The sequence below is a fragment of the Stenella coeruleoalba genome (assembly GCF_951394435.1).
Source record: "Stenella coeruleoalba genome assembly, chromosome: 11".
NCBI classification, from domain to species: Eukaryota; Metazoa; Chordata; class Mammalia; order Artiodactyla; family Delphinidae; genus Stenella; species Stenella coeruleoalba.
Window position 1 is genome coordinate 61887943 of NC_137157.1, and position 24856 is coordinate 61912798.

General features: G+C 39.2%; 1 protein-coding gene across 3 annotated transcripts in view; it reads left to right on the forward strand.

Annotated features, from left to right (window-relative positions):
* Positions 1–24856, forward strand: part of TFCP2 (transcription factor CP2) — a 51160-nt gene that overhangs the window by 16181 nt on the left and 10123 nt on the right. For all 3 annotated transcript variants that reach the window (XM_079938469.1, XM_079938470.1, XM_079938468.1), the window contains 5 exons: positions 18710–18861; positions 19407–19483; positions 20389–20494; positions 23010–23116; positions 24148–24300. In XM_079938469.1, coding sequence (XP_079794595.1) covers positions 18710–18861; positions 19407–19483; positions 20389–20494; positions 23010–23116; positions 24148–24300 — 595 coding nt within the window. The remainder of the gene's footprint in view (positions 1–18709; positions 18862–19406; positions 19484–20388; positions 20495–23009; positions 23117–24147; positions 24301–24856) is intronic.

Genomic DNA, 24856 nt, shown 5'->3' on the forward strand with positions numbered 1-24856 from the left:
TCATAGATTCTTACTTTATTCAATAGATTGCAGTCTTTTACTATCACTGTATATTTTGATCAATTGTTCCAGATTTGGCCAGAGGAACCCCTTCAGGCTGGCTCCACACAGCAGCCTGTAAAAATTAAAGTCTTCTTAATGCCTTTTGTCCTAACATAACTATCAATAGCACCCTCCTTCGCTCACCAGTGTCCCTGTTTGAGTGATAAATTATATGATTATCTTACTTAAAATGTAAACCAGATCATGTTACTTTTCTCTTGGAAACGCTCCAGTGATTTTGCATCTCACTTTGAATAAAAGCTTCAGTTCTGGCATTGCTCCACATGTGGTGCCTCTGTGACCATCTTGTCCATGTCTACCCTTCTCCTTGCTGCTGACCCCAGCCACATCTAGCCTTCTTTCGGTTCCTCAAATGCTATGCACACTCCCACCTCAGGGCCTTTGTATTTGCTGTAACTCTTCCTGAGATAGTCTTCTACATTCCTTACTTCCTTTAGGTTTCTGCCTAAATGTCACTTTATCAGAGAGGCCTTCTCTAACTACCTTCACATAAAATAGCAAGCATGTCCTTCTGCTCACACCAGCACTCTGCCTTCTCTGTTCTTTTATCTTTTCTGCAATATTTGATGTGTTATTCATTTGTTTGCCTCTTTCCCCAACTAGAATAAATGTTCCTTGAAGGCAGAGACTTTGTTCTGTTCTCTGCTATATCCCTAGTACCTGAGAAGAGTGTCTAGTAAATAGTTTGTGCTGATTTGTTGAGTGAATGAACTGAACTCACTCTCACTCTGTTTTGTTTCAAAGGCAAGTACAATAGTATAGCATTTTCTGAGGCAGCTGTTTCTCTCCATTCACACTGATTTTTGTTCTTTTTTGGTGTTTCTTTTTTGCTGTGCTACTTTTTCAGTACTGTTTACTTTCCTTTTTTTCCCCTTCAGCTGTCACCTATCCATCTTCCAAAGCTTCATCTTTTCGTCCTGAGTTAATCAGTTGTTACTAACTGTTCCTTTTCTTTCCCTTTCATTCACAGTCCCTTATGATGGACAGATGAAATTCCTCCCTTTGTCACAAAATTTATCCACTACTTTTAAAAAAAATGGCACTGCTGTAAAAATATAAAGACGTGAGTAAGAATGTTTAACTCCAAATTCAGGATACTGTTGCCTCTGAGAGTTGAAGGGGGCTATAACTGAGGAAGTATACAGAGGGCTTTAACTGTTAATGCTCTATTTCTTAAGCTGAGTGGAGTATACACAGGTATTTGTTATACTTTTTTTTTTAAACCTTTTTATATGTCTGAAATACTGCATAATAAATTTAAGGAAAAAAGTCTCTACTGCATGATCTATTGCTGGCTAGCTTTCCTCATCTTTAAAATCGTCCTATCCCATTTGTTGTTTTGTTACTAAAGGTCTATAGATGTTTCTTTTTTTATATATATAAATTTATTTTATTTATTTATTTATTTTTGGCCGTGTTGGGTCTTCGTTGCTGCGCATGGGCTTTCTCTAGTTGCAGGAGTGGGAGCTACTCTTCGTTGCAGTGTGCGGGTTTCTCATTGCGATGGCTTCTCTTGTTGTGGAGCAGAGGCTCTAGGAGTGAGGGCTTCAGTAGTTGTGGCACACAGCCTCAGTAGTTGTGGCTCACGGGCTCTAGAGCGCAGGCTCAGTAGTTGTGGTGCACGGGCTTAGTTGGTCCGCGGCATGTGGGATCTTCCCGGACCAGGGCTTGAACCCGTATCCCCTGCACTGGCAGGCGGATTCTCAACCACTGCGCCACCAGGGAAGCCCCTATAAATATTTCTTTGCTTTCTTAGTTTTCTTGCCCTCTTATAATTCTTATGGAAGATGACCTACAATCCAATAATGTTGCCATTCCTTACTTATTCTACTTTATTACCTTCTTTTTCTTTTTTCCACCTCCTCCTATCCTGCCCTCATTCTTTATCTGCCTTGTTGGCAGTAGTTTCCAGTTGTAGCTGGTAGTTGACTCTCACTATGCATCATCAGGCTAGAATCTGGGAGAAAAATTCATTTGGGACTTTGGATACACGAATCAGCGTTCTCATTTTTATTTCACCACTAGTTCATGTTTGGTATGCACAGCAATTCCTGGTTGATTCAGTTAGTCACTAAGCAAATTTTTATTCACCCATTTAACAAATATTTGAGTGCCTTCTATGTGCTAGATTTTGTACAGCTTGATTCTGTAGCTTTGAGTCTTTATCATATGCTCCCTTATGCAGGTGCTGTGTCTAGTGCTATGGTGATTAAAAGACAAATCAAGCAGGTTCTTGTTCTCTATTTGCTTACAATTTGGTAGAGAAGATAAGACTTGAATATAAATATGTATGATGCAGGCTAGAAATTGGTATGCCAGAAACACTTATAAAATGCTATAGGAGTTCAGAACATAGAAATACTACTTCTACCTTCTGAAGGTGGTATCTCAAGAGTAAGATTTGGTCATGCAAAGTTAGAGAATCTATTCCAGGCAGAGGGATTGTAGGAATAATGGAATTGCTGGATTATGAAGTTTGTGCCTCTTCATAAAAAATAATACTAAATTGTTTTTCCTGGTATACTTTAAGTGTTTTGGTTGTTCCGTATCCTAGCCAATACTTTATTTAGTCAGAATTTTAATTTTTGTCAATCTAGTGGGTGTGGATTTTATTGTGGTTTTAATTTCTATTCTCCTGATTTCCTGTGAGTCTGAGCACCTTTTCATATGTTATGTTATTTATGTTGTCTCCTGAGAAGTAAATATTCAAGTTTTTATTTGTGGGGAGCAGAGGGGTTGGTCTTTTGTATATTAATTTATAGGAATTTAAAATATATTTTGGATCCTCATCTTTTATCATTTATGTGTATAGCTGGTATCTTCTGGTTTATGGCTTATCATTTCATTTTATGTGTCACTGGTTCCAAAGTTATTAATTTAGTGTAGTATAATTTATCAGTCTTCTCTTTTATGGTATATGACATTAATGTCTAAGAAATTCTTGCCTACTCTAAGGCCATAGAATTATTCCTTTTTTTTTTTTTTTTTTTTTGTGGTACGCAGGCCTCTCACTGTTGTGGCCTGTCCCGTTGTGGAGCACAAGCTCCGGACGCACAGGCTCAGCGGCCATGGCTCATGGGCCCAGCCGCTCCGCGGCATGTGGGATCTTCCCGGACCGGGGCACGAACCTGCGTCCCCTGCATCGGCAGGCGGACTCTCAACCGCTGCGCCACCAGGGAAGCCCCCAGAATTATTCTTTTATATTGTCTTCTAAAAGTTTTACAGTTTTGCTTTTCACACTTAAATCTTTAATCCACTTAGTTTTTTTGTTTTTGTTTTTGTTTTGAGTGCACCATGCAGCTTGTGGGATCTTATTTCCCCAACCAGGGATTGAGTCCGGGTCATGGCAGTGAAAGAGCCAAGTCCTAACCACTGGACCTCTAGGGAACTCCCAGAATTGTTTTTTTTTTTGGCTGTGTTGGGACTTTGTTGCTGCGCGGGGGCTTTTCTCTAGTTGCGGAAAGCGGGGGCTACTCTTCATTGCGGTGCGTGGGCCTCTCATTGAGTGGCTTCTCTTGTTGCAGAGCACGGGCTCTAGGTGCAGGCTTCAGTAGCTGTGGCTTGTGGGCTCTAGAGCCCGGGCTCAGTAGTTGTGGCGCACGGGCTTAGTTGCTCCGTGGCATGTGGAATCTTCCCGGACCAGGGCTCAAACCCGTGTCCCCTGCATTGGCAGGCGGACTCTTAACCACTGCACCACCAGGGAAGCCCCCAGAATTGTTTTTTTTACTTGAATTTTGTATTGGGTATTGTTAAGGATCCAGTTTCATGTTTCCCCATATAGATATCCAGTTTTTCCAACATTGTTAATTAAAAAGTCAGTCCTTTTTTCACTGACCAGTGATAATCAGCTCTGTCATAAATCAAATTTTTGTATATGTGGGGTCAGTTTATGGGTTCTGTATTCGTGAAATAGTTTAATTTGTCTATCTGAGTCAATACCATTCTGTCTTAATTACTAAAAACTTCGAAATAATATTTGATATCTGACAGGGTAAATTTCTTATGTTTTTTCTTCTTAAGGAGTATCTTGGCTATTCTTGGTTTTGTTAATTGATAAAATTTTAGAATCAACTTGTCAAGTTGAATCTGTTGGGATATTGAGTGGGATAGAATCTGCAGATCAGTTTGGGAAAAATTGACATCTTTGTAATATTCAGTCTTTCAGTCCTTGAACATGATATAACTCTCTATTTAAGACTTACCTGAATATTTCATAAATTTGTCCCTACTTTCATTACTCATTCAGATTCTCATTATTTCTTACCCAGACTGTTGCCTTAGCTTTAAACTGATCTCCCCCTATCTTTTGTCTCCTTTTTCCAAGAGGCAACCTAGCATAGTGAGATCTGGAGCTAGATTTAGGAGTATGAATTCTGGTTCTATCGGGTTTAGACAAGTTCCTTAACCTCTGCTGCTTTAATTTAAAATAGAAATAATAATAATAGTACCCACCTCATGAGGTTCTTATGAAAATTAAATGAGTTAATATACGTATTATAAAACAATTAGGACAGTGTTAGGCAAAGAGTAAATGCTCAGTAAATGCTAGCTGTTATTATTGCTGTGATTTAAATTCTAGTAGTCTAACTCCAGTGCCTACACTCTTAATTCCTATACTTTACTGAAAGGAAGATGAGTTCAAGATACATTTTTCAGATAAAAATTCATAGGACTTGTTAATGGGCATGAGATAAGGGAAAAGTATCAATCTAGGATTCCTTCAAGGGTTCTAGTTTGAGCATTCTGATTTGCCATCCAGTACAAGGGTGGGAGGACTAGGGGGAGGGGAGGTAGGCTGAGCAGGTTTGGAGGAAGATTGAGGGTTCTCTTTTGGACCTGGCCCATTTGATATCCTTGAGAGACATCAAAGAGGCAATGTTAGATAGGTATTTAAATATGGAATTTAGAGTTCAAAATAGAAGTCTGGACCTAGTAGATATGTTTGGGAGTCATCAGAATAAGGTATTATTTAAGTGTATGGGAATTAATGAGATCATCTGGGAGTGTAGAAAGAGAAGAGCCAAAATCAAGTCCTGAGGTTTTATGGAGGAAGAGGGGTTGTCACAAGGGAGTTGAGGAGGCATTGCTGGTGAGGTAGGAAGAAAATTAGGAGAGGATATTCAGGAGGCCAGAGAGGAGAATAGCCAGTGTAGGAGTTACAGCTATGGCTTTTGTTTTTGTTTTTTAATATTTATTTAGGCTGCACCGGGTCTTAGTTGGGCACGCGGGATCTTCGTCGTGGCATGCAGGATCTTTAGTTGTGGCATGCGGACTTCTTAGTTGCGGCATGCGACCAGGGATCGAATCTGGGCCCCCTGCTTTGGGAGCTCGGAATCTTACCCACTGGACCACCGGGGAAGTCCCAGTTATAGCTATGTTGAATGCTGCTGAGAGTCGAAGTAAGATGAGCCCAGAGAAGTGACTTTTAGTTTGGCTACATGGAAGTCATTGGTGACCAAGACAAGCACTTTCCATGGGGAGTGAAAGCCTGTCATGGTTTGAGGAATGAATCAGAGATGAGGAAATGGACACTCAATACATATAGATAATTTTAGTTATGAAAGATACAAAGTGTAGTAGTAGTTGAAGGGAGATGTGAGAAGATTTTTTTTTTGTTAAAGATAGGAGATACTCAAACGTGAATATATGCTAATGGGTATAATCCAATAAAGGGAGATTGATGGTACATGCATGGGGACAAACAAGGGAATAAAGTTCTTGGGAATTGAGAATGCATGGATTGTAAGTCTGTGGGTAAGGATTAGCCTTTCCTAGGAGGTGGAATTTTGCGTTCATTGTATCAGGAGCAAAAGAAAAGATGCTTTCAAGGCTTGTAGGTTTGGTAGTGAAAGATGCTTAGAAATATCGTATGAAAGATTTAATTAGTAAAATTGTATGTGGGGAGGCAGTTGTAAGTAACATGCAAATACTCAGAAGCTCTTCACGGGGGTGGTAGACAGCCAAGTGCTCACTAGAGATTTGATAATAAATGATAGCAGCATTTTCTGGACTGTTCATCCACAAGTATAACCCAGTCATTGCTGAGTAACCTAATTATGACGACCTGGATTTTCTAATGGGATTATTACTATTCCTATTATTACTGTTGTTGTAATCATTTAAACAGTATTTATTGAGTACCTACTACGGCCAGGCTTTGTTAATACTAGGATGACAAGACAGATGAGGTCCTTGCACTCTTTGGAGTTTGCATTCTTATGGAGGGAGGAGTAGTAAATAGATAGGTAGGTAGATAGATAGATAGACGGATATATAGACAAGGAAATTTCAGAAAAAAGTGCCCTGATGAAAATGCGTACAATCTGCTTTAGGTAGAGTGACCAGGAATGTCTCTGTGTAGACCTGACAGTATAGCAGAGACCTGAAGGATGAAAACGAACCAGGCAGGCAGAATTCTGGAAGTTCAGCTTCTGGACAGAGGAATCAACCATTGCAAAAGCTTTGAGCCCTTTTTGTGAAATCAGTTAATTGACACTATCGTTCTGTTAGTGTGAATTGCACAGATAGCCATGTGCGGAGTATTAGCGTGCCTCACCTTTAGAAGTATCTTCGGAGCGTTGCACAGGAGCTCTTGATCACATTTTTTCTCAGGAATGTTTTGAACAGGTGCTGCTTTATGCCAGGCATTGAGTGATAATAAAGAAGGATAAAACTTGGATAAAATTTGTTTACTGTTTCCTCTCTGCCTAAAACAGTGCCAGGCCCATAAGTGCACACAAAATATTGAGTGAATGGATAAATAAACTTGGATTTATATTTGCTATTTACTAGCCGTTTAACCATGGGCAAATTATTTAACATCTCAAATTACTAGATCCTCAGTTTCTTCAACTGGCAAATAAGGAGGGGAGACAGTTGCTCCTACCCCACAGTGTTATTGTGTGGATTAAGTGCTAGTTTACATGTAAAAAATCAATGGTAGTAGTTGAGTGGGAGTGGAGGGGAGCAAGGGAAGAGAGCTACAGTTTGTCAGCTGAAACTTTTAAAGAGGGAAAAGAGAGGTGGGGAGTATAATGAGAGATGAGACTGAACAAGTAACCTGGGTCGTTTGGAAGGGCCTTGAGTGCTGTGTTGAGGAGCTAGTGCTTTATCACGATTTCATTGGGAAGCCACTGAAGCATTGTAAACAGAGTAGGGACATTTTAGATTTACATTTTTAAAGGTTACTCTGGCTGTAGATTGGAGGATAATGATAAAAAGCTAGTTATCATTCCTGAGAAGGGTTGAAGCTTAGTGAACTGGGTGTCTTTTGCTCTGCATATCCTTAGAAATGCAAATTAATTCTCTATCATCTGTTTATTCATCTATCTACCTACCTACCTATCTGCCTTCTGTCTACAAGAGGAGGGGAGCAAATAACAGATCTGCTTTGACTGCATCATCTCCAGGGAATATGTTGGCCATTTTAGAAGAAAGGACCTTCCTCAAAGATGTGGTCTGAAGGAGGAGAAATTTTCATAAGCCCTGCCACTGTGAGCATAAAGGGGAGAGGGATAGCTAAAGTCTTTTTACCATTTCATGGGACTGGTATTCTGATACTTTTAGGATTTCCCCAAAAGTCATTAGTGGTTAAAGCGTTAACAAACAGAAAAATGTCTGTGTTTGTCTTTCACTGCAGGGAGGAATGGGGGACTAGGGAGATTGTCCAGCTTTGAAGCTAGCTAGCTGGGCTTGGTAGCGGGGATGGAATGAGCGAGGCAGAAGAACCTCAAAGGTGGTGAGTGATTCTTGCTAGTGAAGAGGGAGGGAAGCTTAACTGCAAAACAAAGACAAAAACACAAACAAAAACAAAAGAACTGGTAGACATTTTGGACCTGAAAAGAAGCTTTGAGGTTCGGCAATATAGGGGCTAAGCGTGGTTTCCCTTAGTCACAGGAAAACAAGAACAAAAAACTATTGTTGTTTTCCCAGATAGGTCATAATATGATGCTGGATATCAAATCTTTGAATACTGAAATGGGAGCTCTATTTTTTTTATCTCAAAACTGCCGGATTCCCTGGAATATAGAACCCATGGTTGTCATCCATCACCTAAATGGGAAGAGTCGGTGATTTCAGAAATTTAATGAAAGAGCCTGGTACTAATGATGCCACAGGTGATGTTTTCAATTAGCAGTGTTTTAATGAGATTTGTAGGCTGTAGGAGCTAATCCTGTAATGTTGGAAAAAAACAGAAAGCAGGCCTATATCTGGCAAATCTCCTGAGGTCGGGCTTTGCTGATTCAGGTTGCTTTGACTAAACTTTTAATATCTCACAAGCTCTCTGGAAGTAAATTTGTATCTGATATTGGTCAGATACTTTTCAGCTTCCAAAGTAAGTAAGGCTTCTACACAGATTTGAAATGAGAAGTTTTTAGTGACTTTCTAAGTTAAAGGAAAATAAAAAACATTGCTTATAGAAGGAAATAAGTGGTAATTGGCAAATAATTCAGCATGGTAGAAATGAGGGAGATTCAAGAACTTGGAGGGGGACTTCCCTGGTGGTCCAGTTGCTAAGACTCCACACTCCCAATGCAGGGGGCCCGGGTTCGATCCCTGGTCAGGGAACTAGATCCCACATTCTGCAACTACAGATCCCGCGTGCTCCAACTAAAAAGATCCCGTGTGCCGCAACCAAGACCCAGTGCAGCCAAATAAATAAATATTTAAAACGACGACAACAACAACAAAGACTTGGAGGGAAAAAAGAAATTAGCTTCATTTTTGGGTAAACTTTGAGATGTACTTAATAAATGACAACAATTCAAATTTCTGGTCTCCTAACTGCTGAAGAATGGTTTATACCTAGAAGCATTTCTTAAAGTGTTTAAAGAACATTAAGCCCAGTATTGAGATCTGGGGAAAAGTTCCAGAAACAGTATTCATAAAGAAAGACTGTCAGATGACCAATATCTCTTTCAAGGACATCATCAGCATAAAATCCAGATGTGTTGTTTTATCTACTGCTTCCTTGTGTTTGGAGGTCATACCGAACAGTCCCTTTTCCAGGTTTGAAGTTGAAGTTTGAAGTTCCAGGGGAGTAGAGTTAAGCTACTCAGGGTAGAGTTGTATAAAGCACCTACCATAAACGTAGTAGGCCCTGTTGGGTTACGTAATCTTTACTATTTTTAAATAATTCATTTATGCTTCCTCACGTATGAGTAATACTGTAAGGACAATGAACTGGAATGTAGGAAAACACTAGGTGTTTGTAGAATGATTTAGTAAGATTTGTTGCTGTGCAGAGATAGAAATTTAGATGATAGTGATGCTCTGTGCTCTGTAAGGGGATCTTATCTATAACTTTTTTTTTTTTGCGGTACGCGGGCCTCTCACTGTTGTGGCCTCTCTCGGGCCTCTCACTGTTGTGGCCTCTCTCGTTGCGGAGCACAGGCTCCGGACGCGCAGGCTCAGCGGCCATGGCTCACAGGCCTAGCTGCTCCGCGGCATGTGGGATCTTCCCGGACTTGGGCACGAATCCGTGTCCCCTGCATCGGCAGGCGGACTCTCAACCACTGCGCCACCAGGGAAACCCTATAACTTTTTTATTTAAATTAATTAATTAATTTATGTTTGGCTACATTGGGCTTTGTTGCTGTGCATGGGCTTCTCTCTAGTTGTGGTGAGTGGGGGCTACTCTTCGTTGCGGTGCGTGGGCTTTTCATTGCGGTGGCTTCTCTTGTGGAGCACGGGCTCTAGATGCATGGGCTTCAGTAGTTGTGTCATGCAGGTTCAGTAATTGTGGCTCACGGGCTCTAGAACGCAGACTCATAGTCGTGGTGCACGGGGTTAGTTGCTCCGCGGCATGTGGCATCTTCCCGGAGCAGGGCTCGAACCTCTGTCCCCTGCATTGGCAGGCGGATTCTTAACCACTGCGCCACCAGGAAAGCCCCTCAGACTTCACTTTTGATGAAACCTGGTATCAGCATTTTTGGCAGCCATGTTACATTGCTTGTCTCACAAATAATTTTTTTTTTTTAAGTCCTGGTCTTTCTCACATATATTGGGCCATTTTGTTGTTGCTGTTGTTAGTACTAAGTGCATGACTTTATATTTATCCTTATTACATTTTATCCTGTTAGATTTAGCCTCCTATTCCAGCCAATTAGAATTACTTTAAAAGTTGATCCTATCATATATGAAATTGCTTTCCCGTCCCAGATTCCTGTCATTTGCATATTTGATCATCGTCCTCTTTAGTGTCCTCATCGAAGTCATTTATTTCTAAAACATGTTGCAGGGGACAGGTTTCTCTGGGGTCCTGTGGCGTATCACTAAACCTTCTTCTAGACTTACCTGCACTCTAGGTGCAGTTGTGTAGTTATCTTAAAGCCACTTAACTTATAGAATTCATATTTTTCACCTTCAACAAGGATATCAAGAGAGACCGGTTTATGCATTGCTGAAATCCAGATATATTTATGCTTATAGCATTCCCTGGTCAAACCATATTCAAAAAGGAAAATGAGATAGTTTGGTTATGGCTTCCAGTGATTCTTGGTGCCCTGCCTAAATAACTCATAAACTATTCTTTGAATAACCTTTTCTGCAGTCTTGCCTTGGACTTCATATCAGATCGCTCTGGTATAAGGTAGGAAGAATATACTCTTTTTTCATTTTGAAAATTGCTACTACAGACATAAAAAGCTAATATGATATTTGGCATTATCAGAATCATGAGATTTGTCTGAGTTTAGACACAGAGTGTCACCAATGGATCTCATCTGCACATTCTTTGATTCTCCTGGTATATAATTTCATCCAGGTATATAATTTCATTCCAGGTACTTTTTGATAGTCTTATGTATCATGATCTATTAATCCCATATTTGGTGTTCTTTTTCTATTCTCAAGATGGTTTTTCTTTACAGAAAAGATAGAAGAAAAAACAGGAATTGAGATGTTCTTCTGTCTCTGCTTTATATTAATTAGTAATAGGCCATTTACATCAAAGACTGTACCTGTGCCTTCTCTGTTTTGCAAGCCTCAGCACATTCTGGGCTTCAGCTCAAGCTTGCTTCTTATATATATTGTTGCCACTTTCTAAAAAATGGTTTCTTTCCTTTTATATATTTAGTTTTCTTGTGCATGTCCTTCTAAGTCTGAGTTGATTGGTGACCTTTCCATCCAGTCTCTTTAGATACCTCCCTTCTTTTCTCCCTCTATCTCAGATAATGTGGGATTGGCAGATTTCATTTTTTGAGAACTTTTTCCCATCTCAGACCTTGAGCTTGAGTCCTGTCTTCTTCACTGTTTGAAGCCTGCTCCCACTGTGTTCCTTCTTCTTCCAGCCTACCTGGTTTGGTTGCTTTCTTTTGAGGCTCTCACCACTTCCTCTTTTCTGATCAGTTTCTCTTTCTGAACCTAAGTTGATTGGTCAAACTTAGGTTCAGAATTATAATTCTACTTATTCTGCCATCTGGGTGATAGAACAATTAGCAAGGCAAATTTTTTACTATATATGCTGCTTTCTAGTTGAATGAGATTTTTCACCAGATGTTCAGGTAGCAAAAATCTTTTACCACTTTGTGACAGAGGGCTCCTACCAAGAAAGTCAGTTTAATTTCACCATTACTCGGTAGTTAGGGCATCTCACTGGCTTCATGTTAAAACTTGCAGGGCTATCTTTCCTGGCCAGGTGTCCTCCCTGATCCGCCCTTCCATCCTTCCCACAAATCCAAGGAAATCAGTCTGCTGTCCTCTCCTCTTTAAAAGTGTTATTACCAATTATTTACTGGATGTTTTTTTCTTTTGAAGCTGACCCCAGTGTAGGGTGTAGTCTTTTCAGTTCTTGCCTTTTCATTCTGTAACTAACATAGGGATATTGACATGTTTTATTTCATGTTTTATTTTCATAGTGATGGAGTCTAAATAAGTGTTATAAATAGGGAAGTTAGAAGTTCATGGCATTTTTTTAAAAAATAAATTTATTTATTTATTTTTGGCTGAATTGGGTCTTTGTTGCTGCGCGTGGGCTTTCTCTAGTTGCAGTGAGCAGGGGCTACTCTTCATTGTGGGGCTACTTCTCATTGCTGTGGCTTTGCTGTAGAGCACGGGCTCTAGGTGTGCAGGCTTCAGTAGCTGTGGCTTGCAGGCTCTAGAGCACAGGCTCATGGCACACGGGTTTAGTTACTCTGCGGCACGTGGGATCTTCCCAGACCAGGTCTCGAACCCGTGTCCCCAGCATTGGCAGACGGATTCTTAACCGCTGCGCCATCAGGGAAGCCCAGAAGTTCATGGCATCTTATTGTCCCAAGTTAGTTTCTAATTTCCTTAGGTGCTGTGGACATCTGTCTGTTTGCCTCTTACTCAAGGTAAAGTTCATCAAACCTCACCCTCTCTTTACTCCAGGCTCTCTAGAAGAGGGTTTCAAGAAATGGTAAGCCTGGGGGAGAAGGTTAAACCATAGCTGTGCATTAGTAGAGACCATTAAGAGGCTGTCTTATGTCACAGGGTAACTTATACCTCAGAGGACCCTGAAGCAGCTCTTCATGGAATCCCAGTTACATACAGGAAAGATCATACCTGATACTGTTTCTGTTCCTCAGTTACTTCCACTCAAATGCTTTCTGCTAGGCCTCTACTCTCAGGTGTGGATTTCTGCTTAGCAGTGCACATTTTTAACATATACTTATCTTTAACAGGTAAGATTTCTATATCCTTATATTTGATCAGAGATACTGTGAGATGTTGAAAATTCGAAAATGATCAAAATGTATTAGGCCTGGACTTCCCTGGTGGTGCAGTGGTTGGGAATCCGCCTGCCAATGCAGGGGGCACGGTTTTGAGCCCTGGTCCGGGAAGATCCCACATGCCGTGGAGCAGCTAAGCCCGTGCGCCACAACTACTGAACCTGTGCTCTAGAGCCTGCGAGCCACAACTACTGAGCCCGTGTGCCTAGAGCCCATGCTCCGCAACGAGAAGCCACTGCAATGAGAAGTCCACGCATGCAACAAAGAGCAGCCCCCGCTCACTGCAACTAGAGAAAGCCTGTGTGCAGCAATGAAGACCCAATGCAGCCAAAAATAAATAAATAAAGTTATTTTTAAAAAATGTATTAGGGCTGAATATTCTGGAGAAAAAAATAAAAATATAAATCATGTCAACACGTGTTTACTAAACACACAAAAGAGAAGTTACTCCCTTTAAATAGCTCATGTTTCATTGGAATGAATAAGTATATGAGGCAATCAAAGAATATAATAAAATGCTGAATTATACATGGGTAGCAACTACTTAGAGTCCACTAGAGTTGGTTTTCCAAATCTGTACTCAATTTATGTCTGAGAAGGAGCAGGCTTCTGTATTTCTAAAATTGTTTCTCGCTGAATTTTTTGTTATAGTTTTGGTGTAAACAGGGGCCTAGAGCTGGGTTTGCCAGTGACCTTTAGCCCCCACCTCTGGGAATGTGGAACTGAGTGGTATTCTTGCTCCTGCAGCAGAGTGAAAGCAACACAGTGTGGTGGGAACATGAGTAATTCAAATATATTTGAGCATTTTAGATTTTAAAATCTCTCATGAGATAACACAGTTTTGTGTATTTCGGTTGGCTGTGCTGTTTTGAGGTAATTTTAGGGGTAGCTTTTAGAATCAATTTTAGAATTCCAGCCTCAAGTGACAGTCCTTTGCTTAGTCGTGAGGGGTTAGGTGTAATGCCATATTATATTGAGAAGACTAGGAACTGTTGTTATATATTAACCTTACTAGGCACTGATACTCGAGAAGAAAAAAACCCCCTACATTCATAATGTTTCAGCTGTTGCTATGTTGCAAAATCCAGTTTGCCTTGATTCCTGGTAATAGCCACTAATCTTTCAAGGAATTATCAGCTATGATGCATTTGAGGATGATAAGGCAACAAAGTCTCCTAAAGACTAATCTCATGTTTCTTAATTTTGTAGTGTTTTGCTTTATTTTCTATACTGTTTGCTGTGGGAACAGTGGTAGCTTCCTGATTTTGAGAAGAGGAAGAACTGGGACAGTACTTTTTTAGAAACCCCAGTGCTTCTGCAGTTTTGTATAATCTCAAGGGAACAATAGTATGTTTTGCCTGACAAATTAATATGGACAGAAAGGATTCCCCACCTTCTCCACTCTTAACCCCACCCCTGTAAGCAAAACACACACACCTTCAGGCCTAAGGAAGAGGAAAAGCACCCTTTGTTTTTCTTGCCTTTGAAATACTTTTTAGCAACAAGAAACCTGTGTTTCATAAACACTGGTTTATATCTCTGCTGACTGGATTCAACTCATAACATGTCTTTGCTATTTAGACATCAGCAGAAAGAGAAATTTCTTTTTTTCTAGCCCTCCCTTTTTTTTTTTTTTAACATTCATGCCATTAAATTTTTATTGTACCTATGTGTATTCTTAGGTCAATAATGAGAACATTTGCTGCTTGTTTTATATTCCAGTAAGAATTTATAATCTTATATATATGATTCATATGATTGCAGTCACTTTTCTATTAATTGTTGTTTTTGCCTGAATGTAATAACCTTATAATCTAATGTTTGGGGATAATGTAGACTGCTGAGGGATATAGGTGCATATAAGGAATGCCTTTCCATCTCTAGATAGTAAAATTGATTTTGATCTCTTTGTTTTACAGTATAAGCATAATATTTAAATTACAGGTAAAGGTTTGAGTGTATTTCATTTTGAATGTGGGGAATGTTGACAGGAATCACTGGATCCCTGACCTCTAACCCTTTAGAATCTCAATTGGTTTTTTATGTTATGTATCTGTTGCCTTTCTTTTATACCTGGAAGTACTCTGTGGCCTATACATATTTTTTCTATTTAAAAAAAAAACTTCATTGTAGAAAATTTCAAACATATATAAACAAAACAGTGTAATGAACCCTCTTGTACCTATCCCCCAGCTTTAAAAATTACAATGTTACTACTCTTTTATCATTTATACCATTTCCCATCCTCCAGTCAATAATTTATTTTTTTCTTTTAGGTAAAATTTATATGGATTGAAATGCACAAATTTCAGCTGTACAGTTACGACCGTGTAACCCACACACATCTAAACATAATATAGAACACTTTTCTCTCCCCAGGAAGTTCCCTGTATACCTTCCAAGTCAGTCCCTGCCCTGCTAGCAAGCCACTGTTCTCTTTAATTTTGCCTGTTTTAGAACATCACATAAATGGGATCATGCATGATATATTCTTTTTTTCTGGCTTCTTTTGTTCAGTATCATGTCTGTGAGCTTCATCCATTTTGTTGCATTCCTTGTTTTGCTGAGTAGTATTCCATTGTATGAGTATACCGTAGTTTGTAATCCATTTTCTTAATTATGAACATTTGGGTTCTTTCCAGTTTTTGCTTTTATGCTCTGGACATTCATGTATAAGTCTGTGGTTGGTCTTATATTTTCATTTCTCTTGGATAAATACATATGAGTAGAATTGCTGGATCAACGGGCAGATGCGTGTTTACTCTTGTAAGAGACTGCCTAACCTTTTTCTAAAGTGGTTGTATCATTTTACATTCCTACTGGCAAAGTATGAGAGTCCTAGTTAGTCTACAGCCTTGCCAATATTTGGGTTGTCATTCTTTTTCATTTTAACTGTTCTAGTGAGTATATGTACATATTTTTTAAATTAAAATACATTTTATTTTGAGAATTTCATGGCATGTCTTGAGATAATTTGAAATACTCTTTAATTTGGTACAGCTCTTAAGATCCTTTTAAAGTTTGATCTGGACTGAATGCTGATCACAACAGTTGGTCTCCAAGGCCCAGAATATTCTTTCTCACTAACCATGGCTAGGACTTCTGAGGGGAAAAAAAATTTTTTTTTTAACATCTTTATTGCAGTATAATTGTTTTACAATGGTGTGTTAGTTTCTGCTGTATAACAAAGTGAATCAGTTATACATATACATACATCCCCATATCTCCTCCCTCTTGCGTCTCCCTCCCACCCTCCCTATCCCACCCCTCTAGGTGGTCACAAAGCACCGAGCTGATCTCCCTGTGCTATGCAGCTGCTTCCCACTAGCTATCTATTTTACATTTGGTAGTATATATAAGTCCATGCCACTCTCTCACTTCGTTCCAGCTTACCCTTCCTCCTCCCCGTGTCCTCAAGTCCATTCTCTACATCTGCGTCTTTATTCCTGTCCTGCCCCTAGGTTCTTCATAACCTTTTTTTTTTTTAGATTCCATATATATGTGTTAGCATACGGTATTTGTTTTTCTCTTTCTGAATTACCTAACTCTGTATGATAGACTCTAGGTCCATCCACCTCACTACAAATCTCAATTTTGTTTCTTTTTATGGCTGAGTAATATTCCATTGTATATATATGCCACATCTTATTTATCCATTCATCTGTCGATGGACACTTAGGTTGCTTCCATGTCCTGGCCACTGTAAATAGAGCTGCAGTGAACATTGTGGTACATGACTCTTTTTGAATTATGGTTTTCTCAGGGTATATGCCCAGCAGTGGGACCGCTGGGTCATATGGTAGTTCTATTTTTAGTTTTTAAAGGAACCTCCATACTGTTCTCCATAGTGGCTGTATCAGTTTACCTTCCCACCAACAGTGCAAGAGGGTTCCCTTTTCTTCACACCCTCTCCAGCATTTACTGTTTGTAGATTTTTTGATGATGGCCATTCTGACTGGTGTGAGGTGATACCTTATTGTAGTTTTGATTTGCATTTCTCTAATGATTAGTGATGTTGAGCATTCTTTCATGTGTTTAGTGGCTATCTGTATATCTTCTTTGGAGAAATGTCTGTTCAGGTCTTCTGCTCATTTTTGGATTGGGTTGTTTGGTTTTTTGATATTGAGCTGCATGAGCTGCTTGTAAATTTGGGAGATTAATCCTTTGTCAGTTGCTTCATTTGCAAATATCTTCTCCCATTCTGAGGGTTGTCTTTTCGTCTTGTTTATGGTTTCCTTTGCTGTGCAAAAGCTTTTAAGTTTCATTAGGTCCCATTTGTTGTTTTTGTTTTTATTTCCATTTCTCTAGAAGGTGGGTCAAAAAGGATCTTGCTGTGATTTCTGTCATAGAGTGTTCTGCCTATGTTTTCCTCTAAGAGTTTGATAGTGTCTGGCCTTACGTTTAGGCCTTTAATCCATTTTGAGTTTATTTTTGTGTATGGTGTTAGGGAGTGTTCTAATTTCATTCTTTTACATGTAGGTGTCCAGTTTTCCCAGCACCACTTATTGAAGAGGCTGTTTTTTCTCCATTGTATATTCTTGCCTCCTTTATCAAAAATAAGGTGACCAGGGCTTCTCTGGTGGCGCAGTGGTTGATAGTCCGTCTGCCGATGCAGGTGACACGGGTTCGTGCCCCAGTCCGGGAAGATCCCACATGCTGTGGAGCGGCTGGGTCCGTGAGCCATGGCCGCTGAGCCTGCGCATCCAGAGCCTGTGCTCCACAACGGGAGAGGCCACAGCAGTGAGAGGCCCACGTACTGCAAAAAAAAATAATAATAATAAGGTGACCATATGTGTGTGGGTTTATCTCTGGGCTTTCTATCCTGTTCCATTGATCTATATTTCTGTTTTTGTGCCAGTACCATACTGTCTTGATTACTGTAGCTTTGTAGTATAGTCTGAAGTCAGGGAGCCTGATTTCTCCAGCTCCATTTTTCTTTCACAAGATTGCTTTGGCTATTCGGGGTCTTTTGTGTTTCCGTACAAATTGTGAAATTTTTTGTTCTAGTTCTGTGAAAAATGCCATTGGTAGTTTGATAGGGATTGCATTGAATCTGTAGATTGCTTTGGGTAGTATAGTCATTTTCACAATGTTGATTCTTCCAGTCCAAGAACATGGTATATCTCTCCCTGAGGGGAAATTATTTCTAATCTTTTCCATCCATTTTAGCCCCTTATTGTTTCTGAAATATTTTCTCATATATTTACTCTTTGCAGCAAATGTGGTTCCCATTTTATAGATGAAGGAATGAAGACTCAAGAGAGCTTGCCCAAGATTTGCCCAAAGGTTGTAGAGACTGAAAGCTAGGATTTCAAACTTGGTCCAGTACTCTTTAGCACATAAAAATGAGCAACATATTAGAATTCATTGGATGTGTCTCTTTGGTTTGCAAGTTTAGATAAACTGAGAAGTATAAGAAGCTTTTTCTTGGAGGAGATAGCTGGTAGGGATATATCAATATTAGTTGTATTCCACAGAATGTAAACTGACCTTGAAATATATACTGGTCATTGATCTGTGCTTTTCATGTGGTTTCTTGGAATTTTGGTTATTGTTTTAATCCTTAGAGTAGATGAGCTGATGTGGTTATAAAGATTCTGCAGTTGGTACCTTTCTGGGAACAAATACATTACTGAGTGTCCTAAATTGACATTTGGGAACTCTGCATACAATTTTCAGAGCCCTTTTAGGAGTCCCTGTCTATGATTCCTAGAAACACTCTCTTTGGACACTTAAGTGGTTTTAATAGTGAATGTCTGTCATTGCCCACATTGTTGTGGTCAGAGGGATATTACAGCAGGTAATCTGAACTGAATGGTTAGGAAGAAACTTCTCCAAGGTGTGTCATGTTTATGGTTTTCCAAAGCGAATTGCAGTTAAATGGTTTCATTAATTAATCGGCTCTTACACCATTGTCAGACGTTAAAGTAAGTCATTTGTTTGTTTTATTTCAGTGATGTCCTAGCATTGCCCATTTTTAAGCAAGAAGAGTCAAGTTTGCCTCCAGATAATGAGAATAAAATCCTCCCTTTTCAATACGTGCTTTGTGCTGCCACCTCTCCAGCAGTGAAACTCCATGATGAAACCCTGACATATCTCAATCAAGGTTAGATATGGTGTTATTCATTAGTATTATTGCAGACCTGCTGGATTCATGATATTTAATTAGGTACACTTATATGTAAAAAGTACATCTTTCTAGTGTGACCTGTTAAAGTCAAAGCCTCAGTGTCGTATTTGATATATATTACTGGTTTCTTTTGTCTACCTGTCCATTTTTAGTTCCAGTCTCCCTCTTTCTAATCCATGTTCCCTGGACATCCCCAGTGGTCACCGTCTGAGAAGTATTACTGTATCCAGCTCTATTATTTACCAGTTGTGTGGCCTTGGACAAGTTGATTAAATTCTGTGTTTCAATTTCCTCATATGTGAAACTGGAATTGATAATACCTTAGAGAATTGTATCAATTAAATGACATAATTTATGAAAACACTTAGCACTGTGCCTAGCATACAGTAAAGGATTATGGTTGTTACTAATACTAATAATGTTATATACTCTTGTATATTCAACCAACTGAATTTCATTCTTTCTGAATCTTGGGAAGTTAATTTATGATGAATATAATATGTAGTTACTTTTTGTTCTAGGCCAGTCTTATGAAATCCGAATGCTAGACAATAGGAAACTTGGAGAACTTCCAGAAATTAATGGCAAGTTGGTGAAGGTAAAAGAAAACAAGTAAATCATTCCTCTCCATAATATCCTTTTACTGACCCTTTTTGGATTAATATTTTTTCTTTCATAAAGGGCTTGGTGGTATCTCTTACCTGCTACAGTTTGCTAGCAGAGTGGTAAACTGTTGTGTTACTTCTTTGGGGTCAGAGTGAGCCCACCTATTCACGTGGATTTTTCAGAGCTGCAGAAACGAAAGCTTAGCACTCCATGTCAGGAGAGTCTCATGGCTCATTGAAGTTCTTTTTGGGTGGAATAAAGTAACCTCTTCGAGATCTTTAGAGAAGTGCCAGTGTCTCTTTGGATACGTGGTCTAGTAGCAAAGAAACCAGAAGCTACTGTTGATGAATAGCAGTTTTCTTAATCTGGACTGACAGTAATGAATTCACAGTATAATTGAGACAGAGGAGTTTGGTCAGCTGCTGTAGAAGATGATGAGAGGGATATTAATAGGCACTTCCACAAAAGGAAGGTTGATGGAAACAGCCCCTACCTACCCTCAGTGTTTACAGGTTGTATGGTGGGTTAGCAAGCAGGGGACTTGGTGAGATTTTCACATGTATCTGAAGAGCTGAGCCAGATGTCACACGGTAACAGTAGAGGCGTGTAGAAATGCTTCCAGTGGAGTCCTTTATGCCTAGTTACCAATCAGGGCTGATGTTTAAGCCAAGTTTTAAATATGGTACTAGTTAACTATAATATAGATTATATTTGAGCAATTATAAAGTTTGCCTTGAAATACAGTATGGTATGGGTTTTAGAGTAAAACAGGTCTCAAGAAAAATAATTTTAAGTTGTGTCTGGAAACCAACTGGGGGTGACTCCTGCTAGTTTTCCTTTGTCAGCACTGATTTTTAAGGGATCCTGTTAACATTTGATTTTGTTGCTTCCTTTTAGAGTATATTCCGTGTCGTGTTCCATGACAGACGGCTACAATACACTGAACATCAGCAGCTGGAGGGCTGGAGGTGGAACCGACCTGGAGATAGAATTCTTGACATAGGTAAGTTAAGAGAATCTGTTGCCCAGGAAATGCCTATAACTATGGTCTGAGAATTGGTTTTCTTTCCTTGATGTTTACTTTGATTCAAAATGCTTCAGGGGCTCAATTAACGTGAACCTAGAAGTGGTTATTGATTAAGCATAAGAAATTACTGATATAATGATTCCAAAACTGAAGTTGAAAGTGTAGACACTTTAGTTCTGTAACAGTTGCATCCATAACTTGAGGGTGAGTTTTTGTTTTTTAAATTTAGTTGTGGTAAAATATACATAACATAAAATTTACCATTTTAACCTTTTTTTTTTTTTTTTTTGCGGTACGCGGGCCTCTCACTGTTGTGGCCTCTCCCCTTGCGGAGCACAGGCTCCGGACGCGCAGGCTCAGCGGCCATGGCTCACGGGCCCAGCCGCTCCGCGGCATGGGGGATCTTCCCGGACTGGGGCACGAACCTGTGTCCCCTGCATCGGCAGGCGGACTCTCAACCACTGCGCCACCAGGAAAGCCCCCTTAACCATTTTTAAGTGTACATTTCAGTTGCATTAAGTACATTCACATTGTTGTGCAACCGTCACTACCATCCATCTCTAGAACTTTTTTCATCTTGCAAAACTGAAACTCTGTACCCATGAAACAATAACTTCCCATTCCCTCCGCTCCCCAGTCCCTGGTAACCACCATTCTACTTTTTGTCTGTATCAATGTGACTACTGTAGGTGCCTCAGATAAGTGAAATCATTCAGTGTTTGTCTTTTTTGTGATTGGGTTATTTCAGTTACCATAATCCTCAAGATTCATACATATAGTAGCATGTGCCACAACTTCCTTCTTTTTGGGAACCCTTGTGCACTGTTGTGGGAATGTAAGTTGGTACGGCCACTATGGAAAACAGTATGGAGGTTTCTCAAAAAACTAAAAATAGAACTACCATATGACCCAGCAATTCCACTCCTGGGTATATATCCAAAAGAAACAAAAACAATTCAAAAAGATACATGCAGGGGCTTCCCTGGTGGCGCAGTGGTTGAAAGTCCGCCTGCTAATGCAGGGGATACGGGTTCGTGCCCCAGTCCAGGAAGATCCCACATGCCGCGGAGTGGCTGGGCCTGTGAGCCATGGCCGCTGAGCCTGTGCGTCCGGAGCCTGTGCTCCGCAATGGAAGAGGCCACAATAGTGAGAGGCCCGCGTACCGCAACAAAAAAGATACATGCACCCCAGTGTTCATAGCAGCATTATTTACAGTTGCCAAGATATGGAAGCAACCTAAGTGTCCATCAACAGATAAATGTATAAAAAAGATGTGAGATATATATATACACATACACACACACTTACATACATATATATATTTATACACACATATACACACAATGGAATATTAGCCATAAAAAAAACGAAATTTTACCATTTGCAGCGACATGGATGTCATTATGCTAAGTGAAATAAGTCAGATAGGGAAAGACAAATGCTGTATGATATCACTTATATGTGGAATCTAAAAAATACAACAAACTAGTGAATGAAACAAAAAAGAGTTTTTTTTTCTTAAATCCTAAAGGGAAGGATCTTTACAAACACACATGCAGCCTCTCTTCGTGAATGTACTTTTAATTCTGGCATCTGTGTCTTTGATCTCTTATTGGTTGTCATCTCCTATTGGTAAGCATAGTTGTTAAAGAAATCTAAGTACTACTATTTTTATCTGAGAAAACACTGGTTCTCCTACAGATATCTTGATATATATTTGATAAACTGGCTTTAGGATAAATCCAATGTAGCTAATGCTGTGGAGTGGAACCCACTTAATGCTTTCTTGTTTGAATCATTGATACTAAAACAGTAGAAAACTTATAGCATAGTTATGATAATAAATATCAGCCTGGCCTTATCCCCCAGTTTGAATATTAATAGAAGTCAGGGAATGATATTTAAATATATGCCATATGGACTGGAAAGCAAAGTTCTAAAGCCCATTCATTTTTCTTCCCTCCTGAGAATAAGATGTCTCACTCTGTTATAGGATTCTTTGATGACTTCATAAGTCAGCATCAATTGTTACGTTAAATTTTCCCCACTTAATATTTGTGATAACAACACTTTCTGCCTTTATTCAGACACTCTGCTTTATCCTTCTATGACAATCCTCTTAGTTTACTTCTAGCAGTAATACTAACCTTAAAACTGTAAGTGAAGCAGATTGTAAATTAAATTTTTCATGACACTAGAGCCAGTGTGTAGACTAAATCTATCTTTAAATAGAATTTTGGCACATTAAAAGGAAACTACTTTTAAATTGTCTTATTGTAAAAACTTTTTTAAATGGAAAAAAGATACTCAAAAGGAAAGTATTTAGGTCAATTTTAGGTCAAGTCAAACTCTTTTTATTGGCAAAAAAAAGGTTTAAGGTATGATACACAAAAATCTTGGTAATTAGGGACCAATAATATAAGAATCGGTGCTTTCTTATTTAAACCCAGTAGCACTCAGAATTGTTCAATGATAACCATTTGTTTCTCAGATATCCCAATGTCTGTGGGTATAATCGATCCTAGGGCTAATCCAAACCAACTAAATACAGTGGAGTTCCTGTGGGACCCTGCAAAGAGGACATCTGTGTTCATTCAGGTAAGACACTGCAGATAGGGCTCCAGTTTTGAAGAGGATCTCTTACTACCAGTTTGGTTCTTAAAGGATAAAACATGTTGAATTTGAAATCTTTACAGGGTTGAATCTCTCAACAAGTGCAGACTTACTCAACATGTGCCTGAAGGCAATGAGGAGTTTCTGAATCGCTCTTCTAATTTCCCCAATTTATTTATTTGTTTCTCTCAAAAATACTTGCTAGTGGTTGCATAATATTTTATTCTTTGGCTGTACTTACCTAACAATTATTTAGCTTTGAGAATGTTCTAATTTTTCACTATTATCCAAGAAGTTATTTTGAACATCTTTATACTTAGAATTTGATTTGCATATCTGATTATGTCCTTTGGGTAGATTGCTTGAAAAGTCTTATTTGTTAGAGTTTATTTGTATGATAACCAATAGTTTGAGCACTTCTCATCAGGTAGTCACCGTGTTAAGTAAATACTTTTTATACATGATTTTACTTAAGACTTTCAAAAATAATCCTGTGTTGTAAGAATAGTCCTTGAGGCTTAGAGAAAATAACTTACCCAAGCTAGTATTTGGTCAACCAAGATTCCACTATTAAGATTACCAAGATCTTGGACTTTATGCAGTAGCCTAGCAAACCTTTTTCTTCCTATTGCTTGTGAGCTTTCATATTTACTGTGTTCCCAGCATGGATGGTGCCTGTGCTTTCTAAAATCTACCTTAAAGTTCAGGAAAGTTTTACTAACAGAAACCATTTCTCTTTTATGTTAGCTCTGTCTTTTCTGAAACGATTAATGAATGCCTCACAGTAGCTTTTTGTTAACATTAGATCTGTACATTTACTTTGTTTGCATTTGTAAATCGTTTAAGTTTTCCTCATTTCCTCATGAGAGTGTGAATTCTTCATGATCAAAAAGAGAGGAAAAGTTTCTTTGTAGGTGTTTAAAGGTTCTGCTGTTAGTAGTTGCCCCAAAAATGTTGCTGACTGGTTTGGCTAGCTAACAGTACTGAAACCTGGCTGGATGTTGCATTCTTTTCAGGTGCATTGTATTAGCACAGAGTTCACTATGAGGAAACATGGTGGAGAGAAGGGAGTGCCATTTCGAGTACAAATCGATACCTTCAAGGAGAATGAGAACGGGGAATATACTGAGCACTTACACTCAGCCAGCTGCCAGATCAAAGTCTTCAAGGTACTCCTGGGCGCTGTGCTGGCCCTTGGAACTTTCCCTCTCGTCCTTCATTTGCAACATTAGTCACCAAGTGAGAACGTCAGCTTGTCCCATCTTCAAAAACTATGAAAGCTCAGCCTAAATTAGAGTTATTGAAATAATTACTGATATGCCCGGTAAAGAAATTTAAATAGGGATGGTCATGGGAGAAGGGGAACTTGGAAAAGGGATCATATGGATATCATATGGATAGATACCTTCTCATTGCGAAAGATTCATTAATACAGCAGTATTCAGAGCACGACACTGAAGTCCCCCTTTACCACTCTTACCCTGACTCCCCAACCTCTCCCCAGAGGTGACCACTGTCAATAATTTCATATGTATCTTTCTAGTTCCCTTCTGTGCTCTTATATACACAGGTACCTAGATATACACATATTTTCTTTTCTTTGAAACATAAATGGGATTTTATGAATTGTTTTGAAGCTTGTTTTTTTCAGTTAACTATGTGCTTTAGAGATGTTTCCACGTCTGTAGCTATAGATCTCTCATTCTTTTTCAACTCCATCACACA